This window comes from Jaculus jaculus, chromosome 1 (assembly GCF_020740685.1).
Source record: "Jaculus jaculus isolate mJacJac1 chromosome 1, mJacJac1.mat.Y.cur, whole genome shotgun sequence".
NCBI lineage: Eukaryota > Metazoa > Chordata > Mammalia > Rodentia > Dipodidae > Jaculus > Jaculus jaculus.
The window spans coordinates 155,986,554-156,001,818 of NC_059102.1; the positions used below are offsets into that span (position 1 = coordinate 155,986,554).

The following is a 15,265-nucleotide window of genomic DNA, read 5'->3' on the forward strand; positions in this document are numbered from 1 at the left end:
CCAGACCACCCGCCAGAGCCTGGCCATCATCTCTCAAGTTGAGCGCTCTGGAGTGATCTGCCAGGGTGGGCATACCTGCTAGCGAATCTACCTCAGGGCACATGCTAGCACAGTCACAGCGCCAGGCGGCTACCAAACTGTTGCCCTTAGAACGTCCTTGTCACCCTCAAAAGCTACCTTGCATCTATCAGTACTCACTCCCCATCCTCCCAGCCCTAAAGAACTAATCTACTAACTAGAACTAATCTAATCTACTCTTGGTCCTATGGACTTAGCTGTTAGAAACACTATACAACTGTAGTCATATGGTATAGGGCTCTTTGAGACCGTGTGTGTGTGTGTGTGTGTGTGTGTGTGTGTGTGTGTGTGTGTTATACAAGAGATATGTATGGGCATATAACACTTGGGTGTAATGTTTCGAAATGTGATCCATGTTTTAAAGACAGGGTCTCTCACTGGCCTAAAGTCACCAATTAGAATAGACTGGCTGATCGGCAAGCCCCAGGGATTTGACTATCTCTGCTTCCCCAGCCCTAGGATTACAGGTATATGCTGGCATGCCCAGCATTTTTACATGGGTTCTGGTCCCCATGCTGGCAAGGCCAGTACTTATCCACTGGTCCATCATGGCCCTAGCCCTGTGTTACAGAGTCCTTTGTGACTGGATTTTTTTACTTAGTATAACATCCTCTAGGTTCATCAGTGCTGTGAGATATGTGTGTGTGTGTGTGTGTGTGTGTGTGTGTGTATATACACACATACATACATACACACATACATATACATATGTCAGCATGTCCTCCTTTGTATGGCTCAGTCATCTTTCACTGTATTGAAAGACCATGTTTGTGTCATGTAATATGTCCATTTATCAGCTGTTGGATATTGGGCCTGTTTCCATCTTCTCTGGATAATGCTGCTATGAACGTCCTTACCCAAGTTCTTATGTGAATGTACGTTTCCATTTCTCTTGGATATTTACCTAGGAGCAGAAGTGCAGGGTTATACCCTGAGGCTGTGTTTGTCCATCAGACTGCTTCTACAACCAAGAGGAAAAGGAGGCCAGTCAATGTGTGAAGACCCCATTTACCCTCGTTCTATCAGTCACAATATGGTCCCTAGAGTTAGGACAGGAATGTGAGCCCCAAGTCTCTCTAGCTAGCAGGAGAACACAGGGTGGCCACCACTTTGTAAGTGTGGTATCACCTTGGAGGTTGAAAAGTCACTTGCATGGTAACCAACAGTTACATGTCTGGGCTCACACCCTTGAAAAGTTATTGAGATTTTTTTTATGTGTGTGTAGTACATGTGGTGTGGTATATGGATGTATGTAGGAAGATACACATACCCAGTGCATGTATAGAGGCCACACAAGAACACTGGATGTCCTCCTTCTTTCATCACTCACCAGCATGTTTCCTTGAGACAGTCTCTCATTGAACCGAAAGCTGCTATTTTCAATTAGAGTAGCTGATCAGAGAGCCCCAGGAATTCTTCAGTCTCTGCCCTCTATAGGGCTGGGGTTATAGGCATACACGGCCACACCTAGCTATTTAGGTGGGTTCTAAGGATTGGACTCAAGAGGTCTTAGGCACTCTCAGGCTCTCATGCTTATGTAGCAAGTAGCAAGTGTTCTTACCTACTAAACAATCTCCCCAGCCTGATTTATTGCATTTAATGCTATTACTGGTGGTATCTTTGTTGCATATTCTTTTTATTTATTGCTAATAGATAAAAAGATAATTGAGGAGTCAAATGTGGTGAAGCACACCTTTAATCCCAGCACTCAGGAATCAGAGGTAGGAGGATCACTATAAGTTTGAGGTCACCCTGAGACTATATAGTGAATTTCAGGTCAGCCTGGGCTAGAGGAAGACCCAACCTCAAAAAACATACACACACACACACACACACACACACACACACACACATACATACATGTACAGTATTTTCTTCTATTCCCAGTTTGGTATGAGTTTTGTTTTTAATTAGGCCTGGGCTTGAATTTTGTCAAGTGCTTTTCTGCATCTTTTGAGCTGATTATATGTTTTTGCTTCCTCTGTTGATGTGGTGAGTTCTGTTGACTGATTGTCAGATGTTAAACCAGCCTTGCATGACTGCATTAAGCCACACTGATCCCACGTCCCATCCTGAGCACTGGACCAGCTCACTGCTGTGTTTGGAGCATCTGCCTTCAAGTTCATGAGAGGCATGACCCACGGTTTTTCTTTCTGGAAATATTCTTGTCAGATTCCAGTGTCCAGGTTGTAGAACCTCATAACAATCCTCTGAGATTTGTATACACTTGTTGTTTCTCCCTTATATGTTTGGGAGAGCTTCCTGCTACAGTCATCCAGGCTGGTCCTCTCTGTGACAAGATCATTAAAATTCCAAGCTTAATTTAATTAAGAATGGGGCTGTTTATATTTATTCCTTCTATTCTATATGTGTGTGCTTCTAGATGAATTAATCTATTTTGTCTAAATTATCAGAGTTATTTTTGTTCATATTATACTCTAAGTCTATTTTTTAATGACTCTAGATCCATAGTGACATTCAACATGTAACTCCCAACAATGGTGATTTGTGATCCCCTTCACCCCATTCCATCCATCCTGCTAAAAGTCTTATCAATTTTATTAGTCTCTTCGGAAAGCCAAATGTTAGTTTTGTTGATTTTCTCTAATGTAATGTTCATTTTTTATTTCATCAGCTTATGACCTTATCTTTATTATTTGTTTCCTTCTACTTCCTTTGGGCTTAAATTTGGTTGTGGTTTTTAAAGAAAAAATAAAACACAACCTCCTGAGATGGATTTTAGCCTTTCCTCTAGTAAGCACATTTAAGGCTACAAATTTTCTTCTATGCACATGTTTCTCTAGTCCTCCAACACTGATGTAACTATTGTTTGTTTGGTTGGGTTTTTTTTTTCGAGGTAGGGTCTCACTCTAGCACAGGCTGACCTGGAATTTACTATGTAGTCTCAGACTGGCCTTGAACTCACAGCAATCCTCCTACCTCTGTCTCCAGAGTGCTGGGATTATAGACATGTGCCACCATGCCTGGTTTAACTATTGTCTATATGTGTGTGCATTTGCATGTTTGTGTGTGGGTGAGTGTACATGCATATAACTGCATGTGGAGGCCAGAGGATAATCTCATGTGTCATCTTAAGGATGTCATCTACCTATTTTTGGGCATGCATGCATGCCTATATGTGTGTATGTTTGTATGACTGGGCTCATGTGTGTACTGGTTTCTATGTGTGTGGAGCTCAAAGGTTGATATCAGGTGTCTCCCTCAATCATTCTCCACCTTATTTAGGTGACAGGTTCTATCACTTGGACCTACAGCTTGCCAACTTGGCTAGACTAGCTAGCCAGCTTGCCCCAAGGATCTTCCTGTCTGCCTCCTGAGTCCCGAGATCACAGGCAGGCGGCCATACCCACGTGGCATTAATGTGGGTGCTGGGGATTTGATCTTAGTTCCTCATGCTTGTGCAGCAGACGCCTTACCAACTAAGCTATCTACCCAAATCCTATCCACCTTTTTTGAGTAAGCGTCTCTCATTGGCCTGGAGCTCACCAAATAGGCTGGACAGCAAATCTTAGGAATCCTCCTGCCTCTGCCTCCTCTTCCAGGAAATTATAGATGTGAACTATAACACTCAATTTTCATGTGGGTTCTGGGGGTCAAATTCAAGTCACAACTCATATTTGCCAGGAAAGGACTTTACTAACTAAACCATCTCCCCAGACCTTGAAATATATATATATATATATTTTTTTTTTTGAGGCAGTGTGTAGGTTGGACTCAAATTCATGATCATTTTAGCCCTAGTTTCCTGAGTGCTAAGATTACAGGTATGTGTCATGAGACCCGGTTTAACTATAACTTTTGTTACATTTTATTATTATTCAGTTAAAAATTATTTCCTCATTCATCTTTTTTTTTCCCCTTTGAGTTGCATATGTTATTTAATTTCTAAAACAGTTGGGGCTTTCCTAGTTATATTTCATGATATATTGTTTAATTTCACTGTGGTCAGAGCATGAAGTAAATATGATTTAAGTTCTTTGAAGTTTGTTGGAACTTGCTTGTGAAGCCTTGAATTTTGTATCTTGTTAAGTGTCCCATGTGTGTTTGGAAAATGTATATGGTCCACTATTGCGAGGACTGTGCTTTCTGTAAAGTCACAGCAAATTGCCTCTTAGCTTATTCACTGGTCTTTCTGTCAGTGCACTGACCACTCTCTGCCCCTTGCTGAGGAGATGTGTTCAAGTCTCCCACCGCCGCTGGGGATTTTCTCTACCGCCCCCTTTTTAAATCTGATCAGCTTTATGTGTTTTACGGTTGGTTTGTAGGTGCATATGGGTTTAAAATTGACCTCTTCCTACTGAATTGAGGCTTTCCTAATTATGGAATACTCTCTTTTTCTCTAATAATACTTAAAGTCTACTTTGCCTAATACAAGTTTGCCTATATTAGGTTTTATTTTATCTATACTATGATATACAGTCTTCTCTCTTTTTCCTTTTCATCTTTCTGGATTAATATGCATTAAAGTGGATTTCTACACTTAGTTAGTTAGTTAGTTAGTTAGTTAGTTAGTTAGTTAGTTAGTTAGTTAGTACACAGATAGAGAGAACACATGCGCCAGAGCCTCTAGCTGCTGCAAATGAACTCCAGATGCATGTACCACCTTACGTATCTGGCTTTATGTAGATACTGGGGAATTGAACCTGGATCCTTTGACTTTGCAGGCAAGCACCTTAACTGCTAAGCCATCTCTCCTGCCAATATAGTTGTTTTTAATCCTGACTATCTTGATCCTTTAATGAATATTGATTCACTTACAGTATATACAATCTACTATCTTATACTTCTTTTCTGTCTCTCTCATATTTTTCTTTCTTTAATCCAGTTACTTATTTATTTGACAGAGAGAGAGAAAATGAGTCAGAGAGAGAGAAAGAATGAATGAAAATTGGTACACCAGGGCCTCTAGCCACTGCAAATGAACTCCAGACACACATACCACTTTGTGCATCTGGCTTAACATGGCTACTGGGGAATCAAGCCTGGGACCTTAGGATTTAAGACAAGTACCTTAATAGTTGATCTATCTCTCCAGTCCTCTAATCTAGTTTTATCTTCATGCTTCAAGCTGGCCATTTTCTTCCACTTCACAAGTATTCCTTTCACCACATTGCCTCCTTGTCAAATCTTCCTGTTACATTCTTAATTTCCATGATTACATTTTGTGCTCCAGAATTTCTTTATTTCAGAAAAGGGGGTTTGAGGCAGGATCTCATATAGCCCAGGCTGTCCTCGAACCCACCGCATAGCTGAGTAGAACCTTGAGCTTCTAATGCCTCCTGCTTCCACCATCCAAGCACTGGGGTTACAGGTATGTGCCACCACACCTGGCTTTTGTGGCTTTTCTTTTTCACTATTTAGAGATAGCTTTTATTTCTCTGACACGTTTCCTCATTTTTTCATACATTTTTTTGGATCTATTTATCATAGTTATCTTTGAGTTCTCATCTAAAACCTCTGATACAAACCACAGCCAGACTTGGGCCAGACTTTTCGGCTACTCAGTTAAGCAGGATGCTGGGGACAGGACACCCACATGGTGGCTGAGCTGTCTCAGCCTCACATGTCTGGAGCTGTCAGCTGTCATCCCAGCCTCGGTTCTCCTTCATGTGGCTTTTCTAGCAGGCTCACTCAGACTTGTCCAGGAGGCAGCAGCATTCTAAGAATACAAAAGTACATCTGAGGTGGTTTTGGGGGGATAAAGCTCAGAACATATAGTCCCTCTCCTCTATGGTAGACAAGACTCAAATCCTTGAAGGAAAAAGACAGGATGTTCAGCTGCCTTCAACCCACCCCTGCCTGCCCTTCAGGCATGATGTTTCACATTCCTCCCCAATGCAAAGTTCATTCCCTCTCCAACTCATCTAGGGGTCATGTGCAATTATAGGCAAAATCCTGCATAAATCCATCTGTGGGTCATCTGTCTCTGCTTCCTAGTGCTATGTGTCATGGTAGGTTGGTATCACAGTGCTCCCCGTTCATTCATTCATTCAGTGCTGGGGGTTGAACCTAGGGCCTTATGCACATATAGCAAGCACTATATGACTGAGCTATATCCTTAGTCCCAATTTTACTTTTTTTTTGGGGGGGGTACGGTCTCACTCTAGCCCAGGCCAACCTGGGACTCACTCTGTCACCCAAGGATGGCCTCAAACTCAAAGCAATCCTCCTACCTCTGCCTCCCCAGTGCTGGGATTAAAGATGTGTGCCACCCCACCTAGCCTACTTTTTTCTTTTCCTTTTTCTTTTCTTTCTTCTTCTTTTTTTCTTATTTATTTGACAGTAACAGGCACAGAGAGAGAGAGAGAGAGAATGGGCACACTGGGGCCTCCAGTCACTGCAAGCGAACTCCAGATGCATGCTCCCCCTTGTGCATCTGGCTAACATGGGTACAGGGGAATTGAGCCTCCAACGGGGGCCCTTAGGCTTCACAGGCAAGTGTTTATTAACTGCTACACCATCTCTCCAGACCCACTGTTTTTCTTTTGATATAGGGTTTTTCTCTGAGTTGTTTAGCCTTGATCTTACTCTTCAGCCTAGGCAGGGCTTGAACTTGAGATCCTCCTGCCTCCACCTTCCAAGTAGCTGAAATGACAGGCCACCAGGCCTGACCCCCGATTTCTTTATCAGCTCTCTATTACTACATAGCAAACTACAGCTAAGTTTAGTGACTTAACCATTGTTTTCATTGCTTACAACTCCATGGGGTCAGGACTTGGACTTGGTTCTGCCAGGAGGTGGTTCTGTGGCTGAGCTTCAGAGGACTCCAGCAGCTCCAGTTGGTGAAAACTTACTCAGGGCAGGGTGGTCCAAGGTGGCCTCAGTCACATGCCTCTAGTTGAGCTGATGGCTGGGCACCTCAGTTCTCCTCCCCGTGGCCTCTCCAGCCAGAGAACCCAGACTTGTCCACATGGCCACATTCTAAGCACATACGATTTACACAAAGAACAAGCTCCCCAGCATTCATTCTCACAGTCACGTTGTTCAGTCACAAGTTCAGCTCGAATTCAAGTAGTGGGAAAACAACTCTCTCCCCTGAGGTAAGGACCCTCAAGCATTAAGACTGCAGAATGCACCACGCCTGCAGATCTCTATCTAGGGTCTGGTTTTGTTTTTTTGTGTTTTCTCTTCCCCTTTGCTTTTCAAGCGGGGGGTGGGGGGGATGGGGGGTAGGGGTGGGGAGGGCAGGGGGGGAAGGAATTAGAGGCTCCAAGATCTCTTTCTTCAGATGATTGGCTATTCCTCGAGTGTGCAAAGGGAACCTGGGCTAGTCAGAGCTTGACGCAGTGTGAGGCTGTAGGGGACTCTCAATAGAAAGCTTGAAGTGTTTACTGGGGGCCCCGTCCTAGCTGTGTCTGAATCCCGAGGTTACTGTCCACACTGACACGAAACTGCCGGATTCACGTCTCACCCCCATGGCAGCTGCCAGGGCTCTGTCTCCCACTCACCCACATGTGCAGCTAGGGAACCCACAACCTCTCCCAGGCAGAACTGTGTGAAAGGAAATACACTGCTTTGGTGCCCCTATCCTATCCTGGTGTCTTTATAACTTGGGTTCCACTTTCTTCCTCCCAACCCAGAGAGGCCCGGGGCCCAACCTGGAATTGACATCCCCCCCCACCTCCACTGCTGTGAGGAGGAAGTGCAGATTGGAGGTTGGGCTGGCCTCTCCATGCCTCCTTGTTCTCTGGGCCCCTCAAATCCATCTTCCCCAAGACCCTCCAGCATCTGTTTGCTGTTGGTGTGGTTTAGTGTGGCTCAGACAGGAGTTTTCAGCAGGAAGTCTAGTCAGATGTGAACATCGTGGATAGGAGACTCTCGTGGTTTCCCTATGGCCTTGATGCCTTCCAGTCTTTTCTGTGTGCATAGATGTCATGTGTCATGCTTCCTTTTTCAGTGATGTTTCTCAAAGAACCTTCATTTCCAGAAGGAGTTGTAGAGGAAAACCAATAAAGAGCTATGAGCAGAGCATCTCTTGTTAATGTGACCTGCCACCCCTATTCTCCCCAAACAAGCCCTTGGCAGAGGCAGGGAACACGAGAAGGCAGGTTTCCCTGACTCTGCCATGAGTTAGAGTCACAGCCCTTGCAAACTAAGGGTCCTGACTCTGTTTCCCTCCTGTGTGACAAACAGGGAGAGGGTTCCTCCCCATGAGTAGCTGAGGCAAACCTTTTTCCCGTTAGAAGTCCTTTGTCTCCAGCCTCCCCAAAGCCCACACCAAGACAAGTTTGAAAGCTCACACGGTCTGGGATGGACCATTCTCCCTGCTTCTGGAAGGTCCATGGTGAGGGAAAACCAGCATAGACTCTGTTCTCCCTCTTCCACCACAGGCTACGGGAGCACCATCGAGCCACCATCAAGGTCATCAGACGCATGCAGTACTTTGTAGCCAAGAAGAAATTCCAGGTGAGTCCAGTGCCCAGTCTCCTGGGTTCAGTTGGCCCCAAGCAGCTCCATGGCAGCCCTTCCAGTATACTGCTGCCCACAGCAGGAACTATGGAGGTCTCCACCCACTTCTGCACAGCCAGGGCTATCTGGAGTCATTGTCCACCCTCAGATGAACTGAAACAATATCAATATAGTCCCTAGGACACCCACATACTATCCAGGACAACAAGTCCTTCCGAAGACACAGTTCCCCAGCCCTGGCCCAGCAACCCTTGAACCCTTCATCCTCACTAATTAGAAGAAGCCAGGGAGCTCACTTCACTGTCTGTGGGTCCCACAAAGATGTAGTAATGTCAGACTGGCAACATCAGGGTGACCCAAAATGGGCAGGAAGTGACAACTGCTCTCGGCTCCTAAGAGCTCTTGCTTTCTACTCTTCTTCCCTCCATGGGTTCAGTATATAAGGGTCTCCTGGGCTGGTAGGGCTGCAGCTCTGAGCTCCATTATCTATCAGCACCCTTCTAAAGTGGGCCTCCAAGTCCAGTGCCCCCCTCCCAGAGAATGCCCTGTGCTGGAAGACTGGGCTCCTCCTCTGCTGTGGGGACAGTCCTTGGACGAGGCTGAGGGAGGATGGAACCTTATCTCTCACTTTGAGAACATATAAGTAGAAGCAGCAAGGAGTGTGGCATTCTCTTTCCAGAAGGCCAGTATCAGCAGATGGGGAAGGCTAAGGTGACATGAGTCCCTCTGGACCCAGTGGCGGCCCTGATCCTTAACACCAGACCACACATTCCACACTAGGCCCTGGGATTGACATAGAATTGCACAGTTCTCTTGGCATAGTCCCTGTCCCTTTTCCTGGAACAGCCATAGTCACAGCCTCCAGACCCCATGGAGTGCGGGGGAGGAATCTGGGTGCCTTGGGCAAGATCACCCCCATCTATATTGGGACAGGAACCTGGGGGACATAGAGTTGTCACTCACAGCAGCCCTCAGCTTGGTCATGACTATTCTAGGCCCCAGAAGCAGCCCCTAGGCCAGCTTCTGGCTCCTCGCCTGGGCCACAGCTACCCTTAAGGGGTGGTATACACCTTCAATAGTGCCGTGGTATCCCCGAGGGACATGTGTGGTTCAAGTACATGAAGTTATTCCCAAGCTTCCTCAGGGCTGGGGACTTCCCATTGTCAAAGGAATAAAGGCTATGTTTGGCTGGCACCCAGATCTAGGAGACACCCGGAAGTATGCTGGAAGGGTCTGAAGATACTATGCAGGTGGCACTTGAGGCTCTGTCTTTCCACCACCCTCCCAACACACACACACACACAGTGTGCCCCTGTATAGATTCACTACCCTGGCTGATGGAAGAGCTGACGGAAGGCTGGAGGATAGGTGCACCAAGAAACCCTCAGTGGTCTCATCTGGGTAGGAGAATCTCCCAGCAGCAAAGGGAGGGCTAGGATGTGTCACCTCCACTGAGAAACCATATGGCTAAAACTGCTGATGTCACTGTGGTGAGGCAGAGGGTCAAGGGGAATCTGAGAGGGTGTGACAGATCCTAGCCTATGAACTGGCTCCTTTGAATGTAGGCCCAGTCCACCATGGAGCAGCTCGAGACCTGCCAGCCTGTGTGGAGCTGTGCAGGGCAGACACTGGGCTCCATGGTAATCACTTCCAGATTCTGGCCACCAAACAGCGCATAGGAACCCTCGTGGATCCAGGCAGGTCCCCTTCAGGTTAGAGGTCACCTCAGTAGCCCATGCACTGTGGCCTAAACAAGGCCCCTGCCTGAGAACATGGATAGAGACTGGGGAGGAGAGGCCTAGAGCCCTGAACTTTCTTCTAGGCCTCAGGACACCAGCCAAGGTCCTGAAAGTGGCCCAGAAAGATTCCAGAATAGGCCAGGGAACCTATACATTCCTCTTCTCTGCTTCTCTAGGGTTCTGGGCCCACGTGGCAGAGAAGCCTTGTGGGATGTGGAGGCTTTGGAGCAAGAAGAGGGAGGGGTCCTCTGATGTGCTGCCTCTATCGCTGGAATTACAGGGACAGTTGGGGACAGGCCTCCAGTAAAGAGAGGGTGAGGAGGGAGGGCTCCACACTGCCTCAGTGACCCAGGGTCTATATCAGCCATTCCTCCACTCACCTGCGCCCCAGCTGTCCCCACTCACTTGGCTGTAAGGCATGCCTGCCTGCCTCGCTGACCGATAAACCCCTGGTCAGCCGCCCCTGTGTCTGGCCTGAGGAGCCAGGGCCGCTTAGCTCTTCAATTTTGCCTTAACACCCACATCCTCCGTCGGTCAGTCTGGATAGGCGGCATTATCTTGGCTCATCTCTGGCTCCAGCCGCCGCCAGAGGACATTGACTCCTGGGGAGAAAGTTGAGATGATCTCTCTGGCCAGGCCCCAGGCAGATTCTTGACAGAGGCCCTTGAGCCTGGCAGGAAGTGCCACAGCTCTAAGATAAGTCCTCACAGGTCTGGCATACCACAGGTCGTGGGATGTTGGCGGGGCATCGCTGACTCTGTGGCAGGCTCTACCGCGCTTACATTCCCCCACACCTGCTCCTGCACACTGACACTTGGCCACCACACACCTGGTTACACATGTGTCTATGGAGGCTCCTAACATGCATCCTCACACACACTGGGCGCAGAGGTCCACAGGCTCCCAGGCCATCTGAGGATGAGCAGAAGGACCTTTCCCACCCAGGTCCAAGCCTACACTACCTGGAGCCCCGGCCCCAGCTACTGCTTCTGCCTCCTTCCCACTTACCCCACACCTTACTAGGCACACCTGGAAGTGCCACACACTTGACAAAGACTTTGTGCCCAGAAGAGGCTGACTTCCATGACTCAAGGCTAAGGACAGGCCCAGACCCGCGGCTTAGCCAGGGCCTCATCGGGCTCTACAAGGAGCTGACTCAGATGTCCTCAATCTTTCTCGCCTGCTATCTTATTTGATTCCCACTCCTCCCTGTCAGTCAGCATAAACAGAGTTCAGAAACCCATCCTCCTGAACAGAGGAACAAGACTCAGTGTCCCATTTTACAGAGCAAGAAACAGGACTCAGTATCTCATCTTACAGAAGGGAGGATCAAGGCTTATCATCCATGACTTACTGAAAGGAGGATCAAGGCTCTGAACCTCATCCTACAAAAGGGAGGAACAAGGCTTAGCATGCCTGTCTTACAGAAAGGAGGAATACCACTCAGTATCCCGTTTTATAGGAGTAACTGAGGCCTTGGGACATTATCACTAGCTTATATCCAAGTGCAGTTCTTAGGACCGTCCCGTACATGTATACCAAGGATCTGCCTCAAGTCCCATCCTATGCCTAGCTCCGTAGTGGGCCTTGGTGTGGCCCCAGTAGCATCAGGTAGCTGCCCTCACCAAGCCTCAGTTATATTGAGGGACGCGTATAAGATAGGCATGCTAACTCAGCCCTGATTCTACCAACAGTATAGGGGCTCAAGAGCACTCCCCAAGTGATGTTTAAAAAGCCCACCCTCAGCCCCAAACTACGCTGCCTATGGCCCCTTGGGATGGAGTGCTCTGTTCTCACAAGAATCTGGCCAGCTGCTGGAGACACAAGCTTCCTAGGACGTCACACCCTCTTCAGCCTGGCTGCTACCCACTGGGCAAGACCCCTTGAGGCCTTGGAAATGAGGTCATAGATGTACCCGGAGTGCTGCCCACATCATCTCCATGGTTTATGGACTGTATGTGTGGGCTCCAAGGCGGCACCAAGCCTAAGTACCGTGGGGTCACCTGACCTGGCCCAGATGGACCCAGGTCTGAAATGGAAACCCAAACACATGTCCACCACCTACAGTACATGCCACAGGCCTATACTGTCCAGTGCAGCCAGCTTCATGTGGCACTGGAAACTATATGAAAGAGTGTATTGCAGACCATCTCTTCACCTGGAGAAGCGGTGAGAAACCAAAGGTCAGTCAGGCCCTGGGAGATGGTGACTATGCAGGGATGTGTACTAGGCTTGCCGAACCAGCTCTTTGCAGGAAACAGTAACCTGGGATTGGAAGGCTAGGGGATGGGGGAGCTGTGGTCCTGCTAGTGACTGGTTGGTAAACAGAGGCCCACAGAGGTCCAGCTGGCCCAAAGCCACCCAGCCTCCTAGGGGTCAAATTCTGCAATTGTGCATGCTCTGGGCCAGACCTGCCCCATCACTGTCTGCATCTAGAGCTCAGCCTTCAGGAGAAAGTGATGTATGTCTTTCTGGCCTGCAGCAAGCGCGGAAGCCCTATGATGTGCGAGATGTCATCGAGCAGTATTCCCAGGGCCACCTCAACCTCATGGTGCGCATCAAAGAACTGCAGAGAAGGTGGGCACAGGAGGGCTTGGGGACACAGACCCTTGGCAGGTCCTGTCTCAGCCTCACAGTAGACCATATCTGCTCTAGTCTGGGATAAGCCAAGGGAGAGGAGGTATCTTTCATTCTCCCTGAGATCTACCCTTTGGGTGCTCTCTACCCAAGAGTCTGCCTGAGACTGGGCCTGGACCTAGGAACTCTAACCACCAGGAACCAACATGTTTGGGCTTCTGGTATGGATCTGATTTTCATGGACACAGTGTAGTCTTAGACTTAGCCATCTGGACTTCTATGGTGGGCTAGCCTGGGAGCCTAGCTCTGCATGTTACAGGACACAGTTGGGAAAATGTACTTGTCCTTTCCATAGCAAGGCCAAGGCTTCAAGGTATGGTCTCTCTTGTTCATACCACTCACTAAACCCAGGGAGGAATAAACGAGTACCTGGCTCTCTCAAGAATATAGGCCTTGGGGTCTCCAATGTCCCTTGGCAGGTGTTGAAGTGATAGTCATGAATGTCTCCAGAGTGGGGAGGTAGTATGCTGATCTTCTGGGCACAACAGCCTGTCCACATGGTGCTCCAGACCACATGTGAGCTGATGTTTCTCTCTTCCCTCCCAGGCTGGACCAGTCCATCGGAAAACCCTCCCTGTTCCTCCCCATCTCAGGTGGGTGTCTGCGTTGGGCACCTGGACAGGGCAGCCCACCCAGGACTCTCCTCACCCCTCCACCTGCATCCACTTCTCCTTTCCATCACAAAGGGTGCCCAGCGCCTCCAAATGTGAAGGTCAGAGAGGATTAGGTAAACCCCACACTAATCAAAACAGCTATAGGCATGGTTTATTTAGGGATATTTGGGTTGTGAGAAAACCCACCAGGTCCCTTTAAGTGATAGACTCCTAGGGTGTTGTGGTCAGGCTCTGGTTATAGAAACATGAGCTAAGGGCATGCCTTCTTGTGATGGCAAGGTCTGGGGTGGGGCTTGGGTGGGGTGAGCAGCCATTCCAGAGCCAGGCAGGGCCTTGATGGAGGGCCCTGCCTGGCTCCAGTTTACAGAAGTATTCAGTGGTGCCCCATGGGCTGGTTCTTGGGCTTAGTGGAGATCCTCACATGCTCAGGACGTAAGGCTGAGCTGCACCAGGAAAGGACAGGGGTAGGCATATTCCCTGGGATGGCCTTAGGCCACATTCAAACAGGACCACATGGCTCAGGCCAGTGACAAGGGGATGGATACTAGGTACAGCAGGCATCTTGGCCTGGTTCCATTGTCCTGAGTCAGCGCAGCAGGTGCCACAAGCCCGGCTGAGGCAGTCCTTGGGCCAGGTGTGTTCTGGGCAGCCTGACAGACTCTCAGGGGTCCTAGAGCTAGTGCGTACGTGGGAAGGGGTAGATCACGGACAGAACCACACTGCGACCGTGCCACCCGCCCTCCCTACCCGCATCCCTGACACTCTTGCTCCAAGAGCACTTTAAAAGGCATCCTCAGGGCTTGGCCGATGGCTCAGTGGGTAAGATGCTTGCCATATAGGCATGAAGACCTGAGTTTGGGTCTCCAGCATCCACATAAAAGGCTGGTGTGGTACACATCTGTAATCTCAGCACTGGAAGGATAGGAAAATCCCTGGAGTTTTCTGGGCAGCTCGTCTCACCAAAATCAGTGAGCTCTAGGTTCAGTGAGAGGTCCTATTTAAAATAATAATAATAATAATAATAATAATGATAATAATAATATGGGAGAGCCAGGCATGGTGATGCACGCCTTTAGCCCCAGCACTTGGGAAGCAGAAGTAGGTGGATGACTGTGAGTTCAAGGCCACCCTGAGCCTACATAGTGAATTTCAGGATAGTCTGGAATAGAGTGAGACCCTACCTCAACCCCCCCAAAAAAAATCCAGCATCAACTATCCACACACTTCTTTACACACTCTTGCACATATCATCATGTCCACACACATGCTTGCACACCACACACAGCAAAAATAATTCATTACAAAAAAAATAATAAGACATCTCTGGAGATTCAAACCTTTTAGCCTCCTTCCCCGCAGCCACCTGCTCCTCACCCTCGGATCCCCGGGCCCCAGTCAGACTCCCGTGCCCTTCCCCCGCAACCCGCAGCCCTGACTCTGTGCTTCAACCCCGCAGAAAAGGGCAAAGACCGCGGCAGCAACACCATCGGCGCCCGCTTGAACCGAGTAGAAGACAAGGTAGGCTCGCACGTGGGCCCCGTCAGCTCTGACGGTCACTGTCCTCATGGCCAGCGTGGGACCTTGAGGACAGCGTCTCACTGCCCCACTGGGTCTCCTGTGTGTCCTCAGGGCTTGGATAGGGCATGGAGTCTGTGGTCTTCTTCCTTCCACATTCACTGTGGCTCACAAGATCCTTCTTGAGCTTGTGGCCTGGGCTCAGATCATCTACTGCTGCCTTCACATCTGTCCCCATGGAGGTGGCTAAGC

The 15,265-nt window shown here is 48.5% G+C and overlaps 1 protein-coding gene across 2 annotated transcripts in view; it reads left to right on the top strand.

Annotated features, from left to right (window-relative positions):
- Kcnq1 (potassium voltage-gated channel subfamily Q member 1) overlaps positions 1–15,265 on the top strand; it is a 390,510-nt gene that overhangs the window by 297,242 nt on the left and 78,003 nt on the right. For both annotated transcript variants that reach the window (XM_004654224.2, XM_045150057.1), the window contains exons 12-15: positions 8,430–8,505; positions 12,730–12,824; positions 13,431–13,477; positions 14,955–15,016. In XM_004654224.2, coding sequence (XP_004654281.1) covers positions 8,430–8,505; positions 12,730–12,824; positions 13,431–13,477; positions 14,955–15,016 — 280 coding nt within the window. The remainder of the gene's footprint in view (positions 1–8,429; positions 8,506–12,729; positions 12,825–13,430; positions 13,478–14,954; positions 15,017–15,265) is intronic.